The sequence below is a fragment of the Zeus faber genome (assembly GCF_960531495.2).
Source record: "Zeus faber genome assembly, chromosome: 1".
Lineage (NCBI taxonomy): Eukaryota > Metazoa > Chordata > Actinopteri > Zeiformes > Zeidae > Zeus > Zeus faber.
The window spans coordinates 16,325,547-16,344,068 of record NC_137193.1 but is presented as its reverse complement, the minus strand read 5'-3'; the positions used below and the strand labels follow the sequence as shown (position 1 = coordinate 16,344,068).

The window sequence follows — 18,522 nt, the reverse complement described above, 5'->3', positions numbered from 1 at the left end:
CCAGCGGCGTTTTGACGTGCGACTATAAATGGGCCTTTACTCCGCCCGCCCAGGCGGTGCTTTGCACGGTGGCTCCGACGTCCGGAGCGGATTCCCAAAAAACGATCCCGATCCCTGCAGAACAGCGCTAGTCGCCGTGGGAACAAAAGAAACGATGGTCATACGACGCGGTGCGGGGCGGTGCCGTCCGTGCTGGGTAGGGGCTTTGAGGCAATACCAAAAGTCTGATAGAACGTTTGAAGAAACGCGTTCCCCACCTCGATATCATTTCATTGACGGGACGTTTCTGCCCTCTGCGTGTGAGGATGAACGATTTTCTGTTCTTTCCGCTCCCCATTGACGCCCATGCATGTCAAAACTACGCTTCCGTCTAAAATATGAAGCAGGTCGAGCATTAAGTCTTCGGAATAATGTTAAAGGAAAGAGAGAGAGAGAGAGAGAGAGTGCTAATCCTATTAGTTGAAATCAGGGTGTGTTGCTGAACATGTGAACGAAGCAGCTGCCCGGCTAAAAGGTACTTCGCTGTCGAATGAATCCCTTGAAGGATAATTAATAGCCTCCATTGAAACAGTCTTTTTTTTTTATTTTATTTTTTTTATTTACTTGACTGGGATGTTTCGACCTGCCTCATATTTCAGTCGGAGGTAAATTGTTGATACTTGGTTTGCTAAAGCAACAGAAGTGAATGGAGAATGGAAAAACACTTTTTTTCTGGCGTCCACAGAAGTTACTGTTGAAGTGAGTGGCAGTGTATGGATTTATATCTATGGAACATATACACCGTACAGTCAAATGTTCTATTTAACCATTCATCCATTTCGTTTCAAGCCTGTAACCATTCTTATACAGTACTGGTGTGATTTAATGGCTTGGTTCCCTGAGAGAGGGTTTACTACATTTACTGTTTTTAATTATATACTAAAAGTTATTCTCACACTCATAGTCCCCATCACATTTCACACAGACACATTTTCATATCATAACTGGAGATGTGAATAATTGTAGTGTTAAACTAGATACAATTAAATAAATCACCTTCCTTCATAGGTAAAAAAAAAAAAATGTAAATAATAAAAAATATTCGACTTCCAAATGGTGGAGTTTGGTTGGAAATGGGAATTTCCTCGCCTTGGCTTAATTGAAACTAAAAAGAACAATTGAAACCATAAGAAAAAATACACATGCCGGAGCTCAGGACACTTAACCATTGCTGTCACACATTTCATCTACGAGACTGAGCTCAGTACACTTTTCTACCGTATGAAAGGAAAACCTGCCCCCTCAGGCTGCGGTTACTGCAGAAACAACACTCACAGACGACTTAAACATGTGGAACAAAGTTCTGATGATCTTCCCTGTTTGTCTATCTCTGCTTGCCTATCAGCTTTTGAATAAAGTGTGAAAAATCTTTAGACCTGTATATCTGCCTCTGCACACATAAAATCAGAGCGTTCTACTCACCTCACTGACAAGCCACTCCTCGATTCCATCGCACCACCCACTGCCCCGTATCACACGCCAGTTAATTGGAATGGAATGTTATTTTTGACTACCTCAAGTTTTGTTCTTGCATGTTTGACGCCCTTGCAGTGACATAAAAGCGAATGGCTTCCATAGTGATTGGAATGTTATTCAGCTCTGCAGGTAAGATAGCGCTCCTTGCTCGCTCGCTCTCTCTCCCTCTCTCTCTCTCTCTCTCCCTCTCTCTCTCTCTCTCGCTCTCTCTCTCTCTCTCTCCCTCCCTCACTCTTTTTCCTCAAGATCAGCAGCTTCCGAAGAGGTTCTATCCAAGCAATAGGGTTTGAGATACAAGCATATACACAGTATATATACAGTATATATATATATATCTACAAAAAGGTATCTATTTGGACAAAAGAGTATTTGAGGCGTCCAATTAGTGATGCCCAGTGTGGGTGGACGACAACACAGAAAATGGACAACGTTACAACTCATGACTCAAGGCGGTCGCCCTTAAGTCATCAGTAAATGAGGGCCTCCTCACCGAGCTTTTCTAGCGTAGACCACCGGCACTTCATCTTGTCAGGTTCCGACAGCTCAAATAAACAACAGGATGTGTACTCTGCGCCGCCTGACAAGGACGTGTGTGTACACAGATGTGGCACATTAAAGTGATTTATGTTGCTCTTTCCATTTTGAGGCCGATCCCAAAACATGGAGGCAACAATAAACCTACAGCCCCCGGCCGGTAGGGTCGATTTGTCACCCTGACCACACATGTATAGAAGAGATTGTATGTGGAAATATGTAGTTGCAGGATGACGGTTGATGGAATCAGACCAGTGGTGTCTGGATATCATCCAGTGGATATTATTAATTAATGTTGTCAATCAGTTTTGGTTTTTTTTTTTTTTTCTCCTATTAAATCGTAAATTAGAAGCAGGCACACTCCACCATGGATGGAAAAGAAGGAACCGGTTCAACAAATCGTGCACCGGGTTGGACCATGATTGCCGATCAGCTGGCACCGTCTTTATCCGACTGCACTGTTCAACCAGAAAGATCAGCTTGAATTGACACCTCTATGGCCTGTGAGATACATAAAATATGATTTATCTCTTTTGGATTCTTTCCAACTATACTGTTATTATCTGTCTAACATTGTCTTACAGGTGTTTCAGACCCAAATGTATTTCTAGGTAAACGGACATAGCATCTTGGAAAAGAGGTCATCCTATGAAAACCCACTCATGTGTGTGCATTTTATTTAAAAATATGCACCATGCAAAGAAAATAAACTAGCACAAAAACATTTAACATAACATTATAAACACAACGATTCAGGGACAGATATTTTAATAGCAAGATTACAGTATTACAATTTGGTAACTGTTTTAGATAAATATTCGCCCATGTGTAAAATCTGTATAAGAACGACTCTTCTTAACGTCAGAATCTACTTGTGTCCATGGAAACCGGTTGACAAACCCAAGAACTGATCCAAAAGCAGAACTGCAGCCCCCCCCCCAAAACAAAAAAACTACAACACAGGTTATGTTGCTCATTTTCAACAGCTATAGCGGGTTTTCCATTTCAAAAAGTTCCATCATTCCATCGTCACCTCCCTCCACTGCTTTATAGAATCCCCCGGCCGCCTCCTACTGAGGAGCCTCTCAACTTCAACTTCTGCAAAGCAGCAAACACCGTCACCCAAGTCAGTAGTCTCCCTCTGCCGCATCGCTCTGCTAATGCGCAACCAATCGATCCGGCCGATCGGCCATCTGCTCTGAGAGATGCAGTCGGGACAGAACCAGTCGTTCATATTTCGCGTTCCACAAGAGACCCCTGAGGGATATGGCGTTAAACTCTCTTTTAGGGAAGGCTCTTGAGGAACGCTATGCAATGCACTGCTGACTAGCAGTCACTTTTCAAAAAAAAAAAAAAAAAAAGCCACAAGACAAGAATAAAGTGCCCACCCACCCCTTCCATTCATAAAATGTCCATGTAAAATAGTCTTTGGGGGGCGGGTGGAGTGTTGCCAACACACAAATATTTTCAGTGGCAAAAAAAACCCCAACAAGCAGCAGGAATAAGATGGCTGTGGCAAGCACATTCCCCCTCTCACGAAACAACACAAACACACACACACACACACACACACATACACAGTCGTTCACGTATATGGCGATACTTTTTGTCTCCTCTCTCTCTTTCTATAACATTCTCTCCATCCGTCTGACACACACACACACACACACACACAGTATACACGTATACACACTCATCCAACTCTGAGTCTGGTCAACTGTTGGTAGGGACTGAGATAATTTCAGGTCAAGGTCCGTAAAAATCAAAGTGACTGCTCTTCAAACTCTTAAAGAGAGAGAGCGATCATTATTCCCTTTCCAGATTCCTTTCAAATGAAAACCACGACGCCCCGAATATTCGGATCCCCCGCACAGACGGACGTATAAAGTGAAAGCAGAGTGTCTGCATTACCAGGGGACCGCCCCGTGAGCCTTGCGGAGGATTATCCCGGCGACTGGAGCAGGAACTTGAGTTTCATGTTATCCCGCCGGCAGCATCAGTTTGGGATGACTTCCGGGCGGAGTTCACCGCTGTGTGGCGTCCTCGGTCGGAAGTGGCGTTCTGCGAATGTCAGTTACGCCCGACGCACGGTCCAGGTCTGTCCGCGCGTTACCGCCCAGAAGCGGTTTGTGAAGAACCCAGCCGGGCACGGTGGCCTCTTTGCTCGGAAGCCGCACTCCGCCAAAACTAGGCTTCCGTTGTCGCTGTACTGGCAAAAACACGAGAAAATTCTACTTGTGGAGAGGCCTCGCATCCGTGGTGTTCGACCCCTCGAGTCACTGGATGTCTGAGGAAGTCGCCGCACTGTTCTTTGGAGGTCTGGAAGAAATTAAAATAATCTGGCACAGCATCACTTGGTATCTAGAGCGGGTTTAATTGCCTCGCTCAGGTCCTTTAGAAGCCGCGAAGCCCCGCCAGCTTCGGGGACGCAGCGTGCGATGGAGCGAGAGCCGCGTTGTTAACCATGGTGTTGTGCTGTGGCCCCGAAAAAGACTCAAGGCTGACTGGCAAGAGTGGGGAAGATGGACAGAGAGGCAGCGGTAAAAAGGAGGGAGGGAGAGGGAGGAAAGGGAGGGAGGGAGGGAGGAGGATTGAATTGCACCGCATCATCACTTTCTCCAGCTCCCTCCATCCTCGTCTTCCCCTACGCCGTCCCTCTCTACACCTCTTTGCCCGGGAAACGCCGCCCGCACACGAAAACAGGGGGATCTCGTTCCCCCAGCGTAGACCGCCGGACCTGGAGTCCTCCATCGCTTTGATTACTGAACTGGTCTTCACCTACTCTGTGGTGGTGGGCTGTCTGGGAAACGTCCACGTGACGGGTCATGCTTAAATCACGCCGGCTTTGTATCCCCACGTGCGCCTGCCTGGCTCTCGTCCGAGTCATCTGGTGGACATAAAAGAGAACGGCCCGATCGTTATTATTTTTATACAAACACTAACTCCTTTCTAACCCACTGCCTCCACACTATTTATGTGTCTCTGCTTCACCTATCTCCTGCGCTTCATCCTCACCGTTATGCCGAGGACAGGCTCCACCAGAGGACCTGAGCGGGGATTTTCCTGTCCCAGACCAATTTTCAAGATCTGAAGAGTGCCATAAAGTAACGCCTCGTCAGGTTAAGAATTAAGAATTAAGAATTAAGAAGGTGTGGTCAAACGTGTTATTCGAGACCCTCAGAAACTTTTGCGGCCAGTACCAGACTTTTGTGAGAATATCAGGTTGGATTGAGCGCTAGAATACCAAGATGCGTGATGCCTTGCGATCACCCCTCCTTGCAAAATTCTGTCGTGTGTGCACTACTACTAAGTCTCAATGTGTGATGCTGTCTTTTGGTGTATCCCTGCCGGTAGTCTCTCCAGGCGTCCTGGATCAAGGTGAGCAATCACAAGTTATTCAACTTAGTCAAAGGTATAAAGGACTCAAGTCCACCCCCCCCCCAACAGCTGTTCATTGCTTCCTTTTGTTGTGAACTCCTATTGGATAATTTGGGGTTTCTTTTTTTCTATGCTGAATGGCAGTCAACTTTTATATTTTTATGATGTTGAGGACGTTCAAGCCTGTGACGTGTCCCCAAAAACTAGATTAGATGTTGCAACATCCAACAAGCTGATACATAGAGATTAAAAAAAAAAAAAAAAAATCCATAGCAATCAAGTCTCCAGACAATCAGCCACATTAAAGCGTAAACAGGCTGCTGGATTTTGATTTTATACCATTTCAGGTATAAAATGTCCGCAGCCTTTGAAACTTAATGTTATGGGGCTATTTTGGTCTTGTTTTCTAACATCTGTGCACTATAAATATAAAACTGTTAAATATATAAATATTATTAAAACAATATCCATACTTGGATATACATGATCCATACTCGCCTCTCAATCATTACTCTGCAAATTCACTTTCAGGTTAGTGACTTTCTTTGCCGGATTTCTTGACTGTACTCGGTATAACCACAAACATACATTTCATGTCCGCTGCCATTTCCATGATACAATTAACCTCAACCATGCATGTAATTGCTGCAGAGCAACGCCTGCTTAACTCTGGAAAACGCATTTTTGCTCAAGCCAGGTCTGAGGTCAAACATCGCCCTCTGCCGTTACATGGCCTAAATTGCAGACAGTCAGGAATCGTTACGCGGGCTTTTTTTTTTTTTTGGATTTCTTAGTTCAGAATATGCCAATATGGGCAGGATTGGCTCGACAGTCAAGAGGTTTCCATGTGTAGTTTAAAAATATATATATTTTAATGTAAAGTCAACATGGGGAAATGTGCAACATTAGATGGAATACATCTAGCATAATCACAGAAATCAAAACAATTCGAATAGCGTTTCATCAACTTCGTCCTGGAACCCGACTGTTAATTGCCACCATGTGAAAAACAGGCCTCAGTCCACTCAGAGAAACAGAAAGAAGTCGTCAAACTCAATGCTCATATTTTCACAAACATTTTATTCAGAGAGTAATCAATATACAATTTACACGCCCCCGCCCGTATCCGTCCCTCCGCCCAACTCAGAGTTTGGGTGGTCCGGTGAGCGCCCAGCCCTCCATCTTTCCGACTTTGGTGAAGAAGGCCAACGTTCCCAGTCCGAGACATGCCGTCGTTCCAGTCGTTGCACTGTGTGCTGGAAAACACCGACACACACGTTTATACTCCTTTTATGTAAACAACTGGGACACTATGGGCGTGTGTCCATTACATGGTACCGGCTCAACTCGCCTCTACTCGCTTTTGGGACAAGGTACTTTGTTTACCATTGTAGATAGTTGCGCCTCAATGTAGCTGGTCGTCATAGCGACGCGGCATGAAACTGCCGTCATGTCATCGTCAACACGGCACACACACAGGAACAACGTGTGGCTGTTTGTCACAGCAAGGAAACTAATTTGGTTTCGGAAAAGGCGGAAGGCAGCAAGAGAAAGGACCGCTTAAATAAAACAGTTGAATTTGGGAGATCCGCAGGACGCCTGTGTCGTGCAGTGATGCAATGATGACTCTAGTGACGATTCTCTCCGACCAATCAGTAGTCTGCAGTGTTTTCACGTCACCTTTTTGGAATCGCCTCAGCTCGCTTGGAACTTCGACGGATGTGATAGCAAAAGAAGGTACCAGGTACTATCCACAGCTTTTTCCAAATTGAAAACCGAAAAAGGCGAGGAGAGTCGAGTCGGTCCCAAGCGGGGGAAAAGGGGCTTATGTGTGGGCTGTATAGTATGGGCTTAATAAGGTTTGTGTTTTTTTTTTTACTGTGTCAATGTGTCCGTCTGTACTACAATGCACAAACCCTTACCAAGACATACCTTGTATATGAAAATGCCTTTGGCCAAATTGAAACATTCTGATTGGTAACTTACTCCTCGCACCGAGGAACGCTCCGGAAGCGCAGCCCCCGATGAAATAGTTCAAGGGGTCGTCGGGAGCGTCACGAGCCTGAGCACTGAGACATGTGGTCATGCCAAAAATGGCTCCCAGCGCGGCTATAACGACAAGCAGAAGCAGACGTGAGTGGAAATAAACAACGTGTGGTACTATTTAGTTTGTCATTAATGTTGATTAGCGCTGCAATGGAAAACACGTCATCTAAGAGAAATAACCGTCGGGGAATATATACGTGCTGATCCTCAGACGCTGACTGAGGCAACCACACCGTCGTTCAATTAAACAATAAAAAAAAAATTTGAATAATAAAAGTGTCCTGCCAATGAGGATGGAAGGTGGGGGAAAATGTAAGAAGGCAAACGTCAAATATTTTCATGATGAAATCAAATCTTTCTTATAAAAACAACCTTTTGAAGCAAAAATGGGAAACGTTACAGGGTTACCACGGAAATATGGACGATGACTTATCGAACTCTATTCATCTCACACATCTAACTCATTTGACAGTGTGTTTACCCATCCAAAACCGGGTGGAAAGTGAAGAGTCTTCTGCTGATGATGAGTAATGATCCGATCCCCTTTTTATATTTACAAAGCTGCAATGGTGTGAAGTTGCCCTGTCTTCTCTTCATTTACCACTTTAAATGTACTCCTTCAGTACGTTCCTTGATGCAGCAGTCAGTCGGGATTACAAGTTAACCATTGCGATTTTAACTCATGGTCATGAAATTTTCTTTATTTTCCATTTTGGTGAAATAATGTAAAGCCAACATAGGCACTGATCCACAGAGAAGTTTATGATGTTTTATTCACCCATGGTAGCGGTCGCGTTCGAGGCCCTCTGGAGCGCCGCCAGCGCAGAGTCAGGCTGGAACGCCACGATGTGATAAGCTGAACCAACCAGTCCTGAAACACACAGGGGACATGCAAATTAAAGCCCTAATGTAGATTTATTTATTTTTTTTAATGTACTGTTATGCAGGATATATAATTTATCACACTGGTTCGATTGTTAGGCTGCTTTAAGCTCTGCAGACACACAACAGTCATTTTTCCACAAAAGAATCTGAACACTTACATCGCAGCCATCCTCGCCAACCAATCCCTTGAAATAGCACGTTGAAATAGCATTCTTAAAAGTCTGAAAACATAAAAGTTATCTTCCTGGAACACTGACGATATTTACAGTATGTCTCATTCTGGTTCTATAGATTAACATTTGTAGGAAATGTCAACTTTGATAGGACAGTAGGTAATCTGGAGTGCCAGGTTAATGGCACTCCAGGAGCTCTCGATGCCGTACAACCGGACTGAATCTGATTATCAACTGCTGCTTAAAAAAAATAAAATAAATCAACTTATGAATGAATTTAACAATGGACTTATGACTTAAGATATACGGGGCGTTTTCACAGGATGTGACCCAGTGGCAAACAACATTTCTCGGAAATAATCCCACTTCCAATGTCAGCGACATACATGCTCCAAAATCTGTCACTAATGGATAAACAGTGAGGATGCTTTTAAGTCACAAATCACCGTGGACTAGAATACAGCTAAAACTTAACAGCATGCCATGTTTTTCCTCACATGACGCGTTTGAAATGTGTCCACGGGGGCCGAGGAAGGCTGGAAGAGCTTTTTGCATTCTGAACCCCAAACACATCAAGTGTTGCTAGCTGCGGAGGACATCGTCTGAACGCATTCGTGGTGCCGCGTTTCCAGTGGTGGAAAATAAACAAACTGCAAACGCTTCATCGCATTGCGCTTCGTTTTGAGAGACCTCCCACGTTGACTCCACCACCTTTCCAAGCAAATGCCTTCGCTCTTCACTCGACCGCTCACTGGCCCCTTCCGCCACCGTGTGCTCATCCGTTCACGTTCGCGGCGCTGCTGTGTCCCATCCAGCCGGGTGGCGGCTGTAGCCGACGGCAACCTGCTAGCTAAACACGGCTAGCGGTAGCCAAGTCGCTACCGTACGCCGTCTTTACACGCTCAAGTCAACGCCGAGCGTGACCATAAACGGGGACGGCGCGTTGTAATTACCTAGAGCGGTGGCCATTTTGGTGGTGATCCATGTTTTCTGCACGCAGTCCTTGCCTTCCTGCAGCTCCCAGTAACCCATCCTGCCTTCAAGGACGTCGGGCGCTGTGACGGAGGTATCGCGAGATCTGGGGAAACGGACGGACGACGACAACTTTATTGACAATGAGCAATTAACACGACGGGAGACTTTGTGTAATAATAATAATAATAATAATAATAATAATAATAATAATAATCTTCACTAACGCAGCCAGTCGTGTAATCTAAAAACGGCCACAAATGCTGTATAATAATAATAATAATAATAATAATAATAATAATAATAATAATAATCTTCACTAACGCAGCCAGTCGTGTAATCTAAAAACGGCCACAAATGCTGTATAATAATAATAATAATAATAATAATAATAATAATAATAAGCTTCACTAACGCAGCCAGTCGTGTAATTTAAAAACGGCCAGAAATGCTGTATAATAATAATAATAATAATAATAATAATAATAATAATAATAATAATGATAAGCTTCACTAACGCAGCCAGTCGTATAATTTAAAAACGGCCACAAATGCTGTATAATAATAATAATAATAATAATAATAATAATAATAATAATAATGATAAGCTTCACTAACGCAGCCAGTCGTGTAATCTAAAAACGGCCACAAATGCTGTATAATAATGATAATAATAATAATAATAATAATAATAATAATAATAATAAGCTTCACTAACGCAGCCAGTCGTGTAATCTAAAAACGGCCACAAATGCTGTATAATAATAATAATAATAATAATAATAATAATAATAAGCTTCGCTAACGCAGCCAGTCGTGTAATCTAAAAACGGCCACAAATGCTGTATAATAATAATAATAATAATAATAATAATAATAATAATAATAAGCTTCACTAACGCAGCCAGTCGTGTAATCTAAAAACGGCCACAAATGCTGTATAATAATAATAATAATAATAATAATAATAATAATAATAATAAGCTTGACTAACGCAGCCAGTTGTGTAATCTAAAAACGGCCACAAATGCTGTATAATAATAATAATAATGATAATAATAATAATAAGCTTCACTAACGCAGCCAGTCGTGTAATCTAAAAACGGCCACAAATGCTGTATAATAATAATAATAATAATAATAATAATAATAATAATAATAATGATAAGCTTGACTAACGCAGCCAGTCGTATAATCTAAAAACGGCCACAAATGCTGTATAATAATAATAATAATAATAATAATAATAATAATAATAATAATAATAATAAGCTTGACTAACGCAGCCAGTCGTGTAATCTAAAAACGGCCCCAAATGCTGTATAATAATAATAATAATAATAATAATAATAATAATAATAATAATGATAAGCTTGACTAACGCAGCCAGTCGTGTAATCTAAAAACGGCCACAAATGCAATACAACTGCGACTGCAAAAGCGCAATAAAAGTTAAAAAAATAATAATAATACAATACACGCATCTTGTATGACTGACCAGCTCGAGTTGTTTGTCTCGTAGCAGCACTGCTCGGCTGCGCGCACTTGAAATCCGTATGTACTTTCGTTGGGTTTATTCAAAACGAACGCGAAACACTATCCCCCGGCTTCTTGTCGTCCGGTGACCTCGGGGCCGCTAGTTCGACTCCCGCTCCTCCCGGGCCCGCGTCGACGTGTCGCCGAGCAAGGCATTACTCCCCTAACTGCTGCCGATGGTCAGCGATCCGATTATGCACAATGGTTGCTAAACCGAACATAATAGCTGACCTAATTCCCACCCAGCTAACTAACTGAAACGAACTGATTCCTAAAACGTTATGCACTTAGTGAATAGAATAATATGAATTCAATGAGATCAAAATAAAATAATACCCAAAAGGTACTAGAGTCGGGGTACAAAATAGAAGTGATGGGAAGGCTGTGTATAGGTAGGCTATTTACGGCAGCCCCGCCGTGTTAGTTGTTTTTTTTCTCCCGGCTATTTAACAATTATTCAATTTTATTTTTTACTTTACTTTATAAATTTTATTTTATTAATTTATATATATATATATATATATATATATATTTTTTTTTTTTTAATTATTATTATTTTTTTGTACATGCAAGTGTGAATCTTCCGAGATCAGGTTATGAGATAAACAATCTTTCTTCAACTATGTTCTTTTATGTCTATGGTCATTTAAGATTTGATGTGAATCTTCTTATTTTTTCGTATCACTGAACAGCAGCGAGCGCTGTCCACGCCATGTTTGCCCAAAACGCCCCTTTCGAAAACAGAGACTTTATTCTTTTCAGCCGCGCGTCGCTATTGTGACAGATCACTTCCGGGCCGTTGCACACGTGACCAGCTTGTTGCAGAGGCTACTTGACGCTCGTGCTGCGTTCCATACACGTCGGAACTCGGAAAATCCCAACCCCCTGGTTTTAGACCGATTTCCAAGTCGGAATTTTTTTTTTGGGGGGGGGGGGGGTAGCTCGGACCCGAGCGTACGGAGAGGGCGGATCCGACGTCGCGGCAACGAGGCGGCGCGCAACAAAGCTCCCCTTTTTTCTTTTTTTGCAATGTTTGCTTTTTCGTGAACACGTCTATCTTGGACTCCTCGGTGTTACAGATTTCCGAGTTCGAACGCAACGCAGCATTCGCCACAACAGCAGAGTGACAGCGGAACAAGTGCAGGGCAACATGGAGGAGTCGTCCGGGCCGCGGTGAGACGACCGCACCGCAGACGTTCGTGGAACTCGCCCGGGGAACGCCACGCCGTCGCCTTGCCTGTACCACCACGGCGCTGCCGGACGGACGGGTAAGCCTCTGGGCGTCTGGGACCGCAGCTCCTCCCACGGGTCAGGGGGCCCTGACCCGCGGGCCTCCTCCTCCTCCTCCTCCTCCTCCTCCCCAGACAATGTTCTCGCCGTCCTCGGTGCAGATCAGGGAGGCCAACGCCCACCTGGTCGCCCTCCACCAGCGGGTGTCGGAGCTGGAGGATCGGCTCCAGGCCGCGGAGAACACGGTGAGGGAGCAAGCCGAGAGCCTCATCCGCAAGGACGAGCAGATGAGAGCCGCCACGCAGGGCATAGCGGAGGCCAAGGACAGGTGAGGACCAGGGGCCAAGAGGCGGAGGAGAGGTGGGAGATCCGGGCTCAGGCGGTGAAAGTCCACTGTGTGGGTTTGCCGATTAGCATCGACACAGAGGTCCAACTGAAGGGGGAGAGCAGCTGGATCAGTGAATTTGTGGAGCGAAAAACCTGGCGGGTCTTTTACTTTCACAATGGGAGAAAAGGATGCAGAGTTGCTTAGCTTCCTCCCCAAATTCCGACCGGTTATACATTATCTTCCCTCGCTGATAAGAAGATGAGTTGAGTCAGACTATTCCAGTCTGGCTTTTCCCGTGGTAACTGTCTGTTTGCCTGTCTCGCCCCCGTATCCCACAGGGAAATTTTGTTCCTCAACAAGAAGCTCTGCAGATGCGAGGAGACCATCCAACATTACCAGCATTCCCTAAAGGAGAGGGAGACCATGGTCGTCCAGCTGCAGCACCGCTGCCACTTGCTGGACAGTATCTGTAAGAGCCGGCCCGCCCTGGACGGCGTGCTGGCCCTGATGGCCGAGGCCGAGAGGATGGGACCCGTGGCCGGTTTGTCGGACGGGCTCGATCCGGGGGAAACGGGGGGCGGGGCGGGAACGCGCGGGGCGGGGGACGAGAACGCCAGGGGAGACGCCGCCGGCTCCGCCCCGGCGGCTTTAGAGTCCGGCTGCATTCCTACGCAAGCGGAACTGATGGCGGGTTACTGCAGTCCCAGCAGAGCGATTTCAAATCACAAAGACTTCTCGCTCAGTGAGGATGATAACGAGGACCTGGACGACATGGGCTTTGGAACCACTGTGTAGTTAAAGGAAAAAAGAGAAATTGCAGACCACGGTCTAGCATACTTATCGAGGGTGGAGGATAAGTGCCGCTGGAAGCCTTCTTCGAGGAACCAGCACGTAGTCAAAGCCTAACAAGTGGCTCCATTGGGCTCGAGTGTTTCAAACTTCAATCTTCAACAACCAACCTTTGGATTATTTTTAATTAAAGTTAAACGAGAGACCAGGTGGGACACATCCCCCTTGGAGAGGGGTGTGTCCCACCTGGTTTGAGGCAGCCTTCATGTAGAAAATGCAGCGGTGTTGTCACATGGGTTTGTTAGATGATAAACAAAGTCTTCAACGGGGCATGTGGCTCAAATAGGACCAATCAATGCAATGCCGACGCGTTACCCCTCGAAGAAAAGGGATGAAGATAGTGTACTGTAATAAATGAGTTGTTTGTAGTTGATGGTTATCGAAGTGGCTCAGTTACGACGACGCTCTTATTTTTTTCAGTGTTTTTTCTTTTTCTGTATAACGACCAGGGCGACACTCATTTTAAATTTGGTTCCATATACAACAATAGTGTACCTGATTTCTCCCACCAGACATCGCCTCTAAAGACCCACTTCACCTTTGATCTCAGACTCTCTAAACACCAGTAGTTAGGACCAGGCGAGGGATTGAAAAATGGTTACTTGTGTTCCGGACTGAAGTGTCTATGCATGAAACGATCGTGCGGGTTTCGGCTTAAAAGCATTTATCTCATGATCACACCATCAACGCAAGCAGGGCCTTGGCTTGCAGCAATAAAGCTCCTATTTATCCTGCGGAAAAAAAACATTCCAAGTTACCAGCATGTTGGGATTTGCTTAAGCTCAGGCTTTCAAACGTGACTTTACGCCAAACTTTGAGTGACACCTGACCAAAGACGCAAAGATCCCATATAATGTTCCGACAAACACCGGCAGCTGAAGCCATTCGGCGAAATACCACGGAGAGTCTTAATGAAAGCCCTCCGTCTGTTCTTTATTTTATTTATTTTTTTATGTTTAAAAATAGAACAACGTAGCTCTAGTAAGTCAAAACTTTCTAGGACAGCTTCATGTTTCATTAACCGCATTACTTAGTAACACTTTACAGAGTGAAGACACACTTAATAGAAAGGGGTGCTGTTGTTATAGTTCAATTCAATGTAATTTGTGATGCCTTAAAAAAAAACTCACACCAAAGTGACCTAATGAGGGACCTTTAACTTTTTTGGAATATACGAGCTACATTTCAGACTTTGCTTTGCTGTTCCTTCATAGCATCAGTAGTTTTCCGTCAGCTGCAATAATGTATTGTTTCTACAATTACCTCAAGTGTCCACTTTTAACTTAAAGCAGCACTATGTACCTGTTGGTATTTTGGGTTTGGCACCCCTACAGTTTCTCAGTGCAATTGCGCTTTTACCCCGCTGTCGTAAAACTAGGTCCAAGGTCTGAAAAGAATGTATTTTACCGGACAATTTTGAACCTTATAAGTCGTGTTTCAGTAACAGTCTATGTTACAAACACAAATATATAATGTACCCCTAGGTTACACCCCCCCTTTGCACGGACCTCGCCACTTCAGCAAGCACTCCGTCCACGGCTCCCCTGGGGCTTCTCTCCCTGTTGGCAGGAAGGCTCAAGGGGAGCCGTTGGGAGGGAGGGCGCGGGGGTCGGCCCTCTGATCCGTGTAGGTACCAGATGTGCTCGGCCTGCCAGATCGGCTCGGGCGCACCAGTCAGAGGGTGAAACAAACCCTGTGGTGCGTCGAACGTGTGGGCCAGTGCGCCCCGACTGAGGTGCGGGTGCCGGGCGCACCACTGGCCCTTCTCATCTGCACTATCCGGAGGTAGAGGGGCTGTGTTTTGGGGTTTTTTTTTGCCGGGAAAGTTAAAAATGTATAGTTTTAAAAAAAATACATTTTACCAGCCAAAAAAACCCCCGATAATTACCAGAGCCAAACATCAAGGAAGTGACGTCGCGCCCCAAAGCGTAACACAGTTTTCCCACTGTTTCGCACCTAAAGACAGAAGTTACATAGTGCAAGAACAGGCGTTAAGGGGATGGGTCGGAATGAAAGAGGTGCCATTCTCCATCGTACAAATCAGCGTACCATCAAAATGATTTTGAAGCTGTTATTTCAAGGTGAAAACGCTACATAGTGTTGCTTTGAACCTACGCTATTTTTCTATACAGATATATGTATTGTTAATATGAGTGTCATTTGTGAATGTGGAAAAAGCTTTTGGAGCAAGATGTGCATGTCTTGAAAATGTTATGGATTAGAGGTCTAAATGTTATAGACTAGAGGTGTAAGTATCAAAACTGTCGATGTTCGTACAGACAACATCAACATAAGTGGAACCCAGTACACATGCGTGGCAGAGCAGCCGCAGAAAACAAAAACCCATGTAGGAAGCATGTTGTTAAAAGCTTCTTCTTCTGAATTCTAGTAAACATTGCATACACCATTGCAGTTCATTGGTATAACCATGGTCGGTTTTGTGTGGAAAAAATATATATATATTTAGATAAAAATACTTGGTTGATACTGTTTACATACAAAGGTAAACGTAAAATTGATTGTATGATTGTTTTGTTAATGCCAGATAATGTTCCATAATGGGAAATTAACACAGAAAGTTTTTTAATGACCTTACTCCCAACCCCAATTATGCATTGGCTTTATTGAGATGGATAGATGGATCAGGGAATCATAAACAAAAATAAATGTACCATTAATACCACTAACTTGTTATTTATTTCAGTAACTCTGCCAATCAGCGTCAATATGTGAAATCAGGCTACAAATGGAGGCATATTAGATCGTTACATTAAAGTTGGGTGAATGTCACTGTGCCAAGTGACTAGAACAACTGGAGTGTGTTGACAACAACAAAATTACAAAATCTCCCCAAAAAAACGTCAGTATTTACTGTGTTCTTCTTTTTTTCTGAATAGCCTCCGGAAGGGGGTGTCCAGATACAGCCTGGCAACACCAAAACAAATTATGGCAAATGCACGTCAACAAGGTCCCGCCATTGTGAACCGTTGACCCCTCCGGCGCTGTCCGCGGTGCCGAAACAGCGGCGGACCGTCGGCCACGTCTACGGACGGCCACGAGACCCTCTCACCCAGGAGAAGCCGACGTCGCGTAGGCGTAAGTGTAGCAGCGAGATCGCCTAGAAAGTGAACGTCTACAAGGACGTGTCACGTGACACTTCTGTCGACGTTCCGGTCATAGGAACCTCCACACGTCGGCTCAGCTGCGCTGCCGCTGTCTGGGGCGGAAAACGAGGCGATAACATAGAGTGGCGCAAGGGGGATGTGTATTTTTGTAGTTGAACCCGGAGGTTACCATCGGCCCGGTTCCTTCCGACAAAATGGCAGTGAGATTTTTTTCCGACTGGATTTTGGATTATTGCGGAAAGCAACAAACAAAAGTTGGTGATGCGTCCACGTTTTTGTTCGGCGAGATCATAATCTTCGTCATGATCAAGCTAATCGCCAGAGGCAAAGAGCCAACGTGCGCGGTCACCACGACTCCGACGTCGCCGCGTTCGGCGCGATGACGTTGGATGCCCCCGGCAACCTCCGCGGTCTCATTGAGCCGCCTGTCACCACCTGGCATTTTAAGAGGCGTTAAAAGATTAGAATTTCACGAGTCAGTGGGTTTACACAAAAAAAAACAAAAAACACAACCCATTGACTTTCAGATGAGGGAACCGGAAGTGCAGGAATTATCACTCGTTTTTTTTTTTCCTCGGGGTTTTAGGACTCATTCCTGCAGCGCTCCACAGGGAGCCGATATGCAGTTCCATAGCGGTGCCATTTGTGACATCGTCCACCACGTGACGCACGGGATACACACGAGTAGGAGTTGAAGATGCGAGCGCGGCCGTCGACGTCGCGCACGCGAGAGGACACTGAGGAAGCCTGAAACCCCCGACCCATCCTCCCCGAACGTCTCACGTGCCCATGTTTTGCACATTTGGTGCCTCTTCTTTCTATTGCAAGGTTGTCTCTCGTTTTGTCGAACTGCTATTCTGAACGGGCACGCAGCACACAGGGCTGGATCGCTGACATTTTGTGAAACTGTTTTGGGGCCGGAAACTCATTTTGGGCCGGTAATGTGCGAGTAAAAAAAATATATATATATTTTTTAAATAACGACTATTTCTAAACTTTTGTTTTAAATTTTTTTTTTTTTAATCAAAAACCTTTATTTTGTCAAAGGGTCGATTCTTCAATCCTTAAAGAAATTCTGTCTATTCTTTGACGCGTCAGACGTTTCCCCTGCATTAACAGGGTTAATACACAATTTCAGTCACTGGTTTTAGGGCGTAGATTCTGCCAGCGAAATGTAATAACTTCAACTTATAATAGTAGATGACCGTGAGGTTAATGACAGAAATATGGATATGCTGATAAAAATAATAGACAATGAGGCTCAGATAACATTTTATTTCAATAAAGGTCACAATGAAAATGTATAATGTTTCCTTTTGCGTAAAGTCCTTGGAAATGAAAGAAATTGTGCTTGGAAGGTACTTTAAGTCCTTGAATTTAATTTTCTAATACCAGAATGAGTCATTCTACAGTCACGGTACACTACCTAACATATCACATGGGTGCAGATGTACACATTCCATGCTTAGTAATATTATACAAATATATGAATAATATAATTAATACAAATGATTATGAAAGAGGAGCAGCGCTGGGTCTGCGCTCTTTGGATAGTTCATGTAAAACAACAATGAAATAAAGAAATGAACAATAACAACAATATGATAATTATGGCAACAACAAGAATAATACAATTCATTATTGATGAATTCATCCTGAATTTCCCCCCAAAATTAATAACGTTTTTTTTATCCTAATGTCATTATTATTACTATTATTGATGATGATGATGATGGTGATGACGATGATCATGGTGATGACGATGATGATGGTGATGATGATGACGGTGATGATGGTGATGATGGTGATGATGGTGATGGTGATGATGATGATGATGGTGATGATGATGACGGTGATGATGGTGATGATGATGATGATGATGATGGTGATGATGATGATGATGATGATGATGATAGTGATGATGATGATGATGATGATGGTGATGATGATG

The 18,522-nt window shown here is 44.1% G+C and overlaps 2 protein-coding genes across 2 annotated transcripts; one reads left to right on the top strand and one right to left on the bottom strand.

Moving 5' to 3' along the window:
- Positions 1-6,487: 6,487 nt before the first annotated feature.
- Positions 6,488-9,592, bottom strand: ndufa11 (NADH:ubiquinone oxidoreductase subunit A11). The gene is made up of 4 exons (XM_080008999.1): positions 9,485-9,592; positions 8,252-8,344; positions 7,414-7,536; positions 6,488-6,683 (listed from the first exon to the last, which is right to left on the bottom strand). The coding sequence occupies exons 1-4, from the start codon at positions 9,561-9,563 to the stop codon at positions 6,571-6,573; spliced, it is 408 nt and encodes a 135-aa protein (XP_079865125.1). The 5' UTR covers positions 9,564-9,592; the 3' UTR covers positions 6,488-6,570.
- Positions 9,593-12,186: 2,594 nt separating this feature from the next.
- vmac (vimentin type intermediate filament associated coiled-coil protein) lies at positions 12,187-16,126 on the top strand. The gene is made up of 2 exons (XM_080009402.1): positions 12,187-12,597; positions 12,936-16,126. Exons 1-2 carry the CDS (start codon positions 12,407-12,409, stop codon positions 13,390-13,392), a joined length of 648 nt encoding a protein of 215 aa, XP_079865528.1. The 5' UTR covers positions 12,187-12,406; the 3' UTR covers positions 13,393-16,126.
- Positions 16,127-18,522: the final 2,396 nt, after the last annotated feature.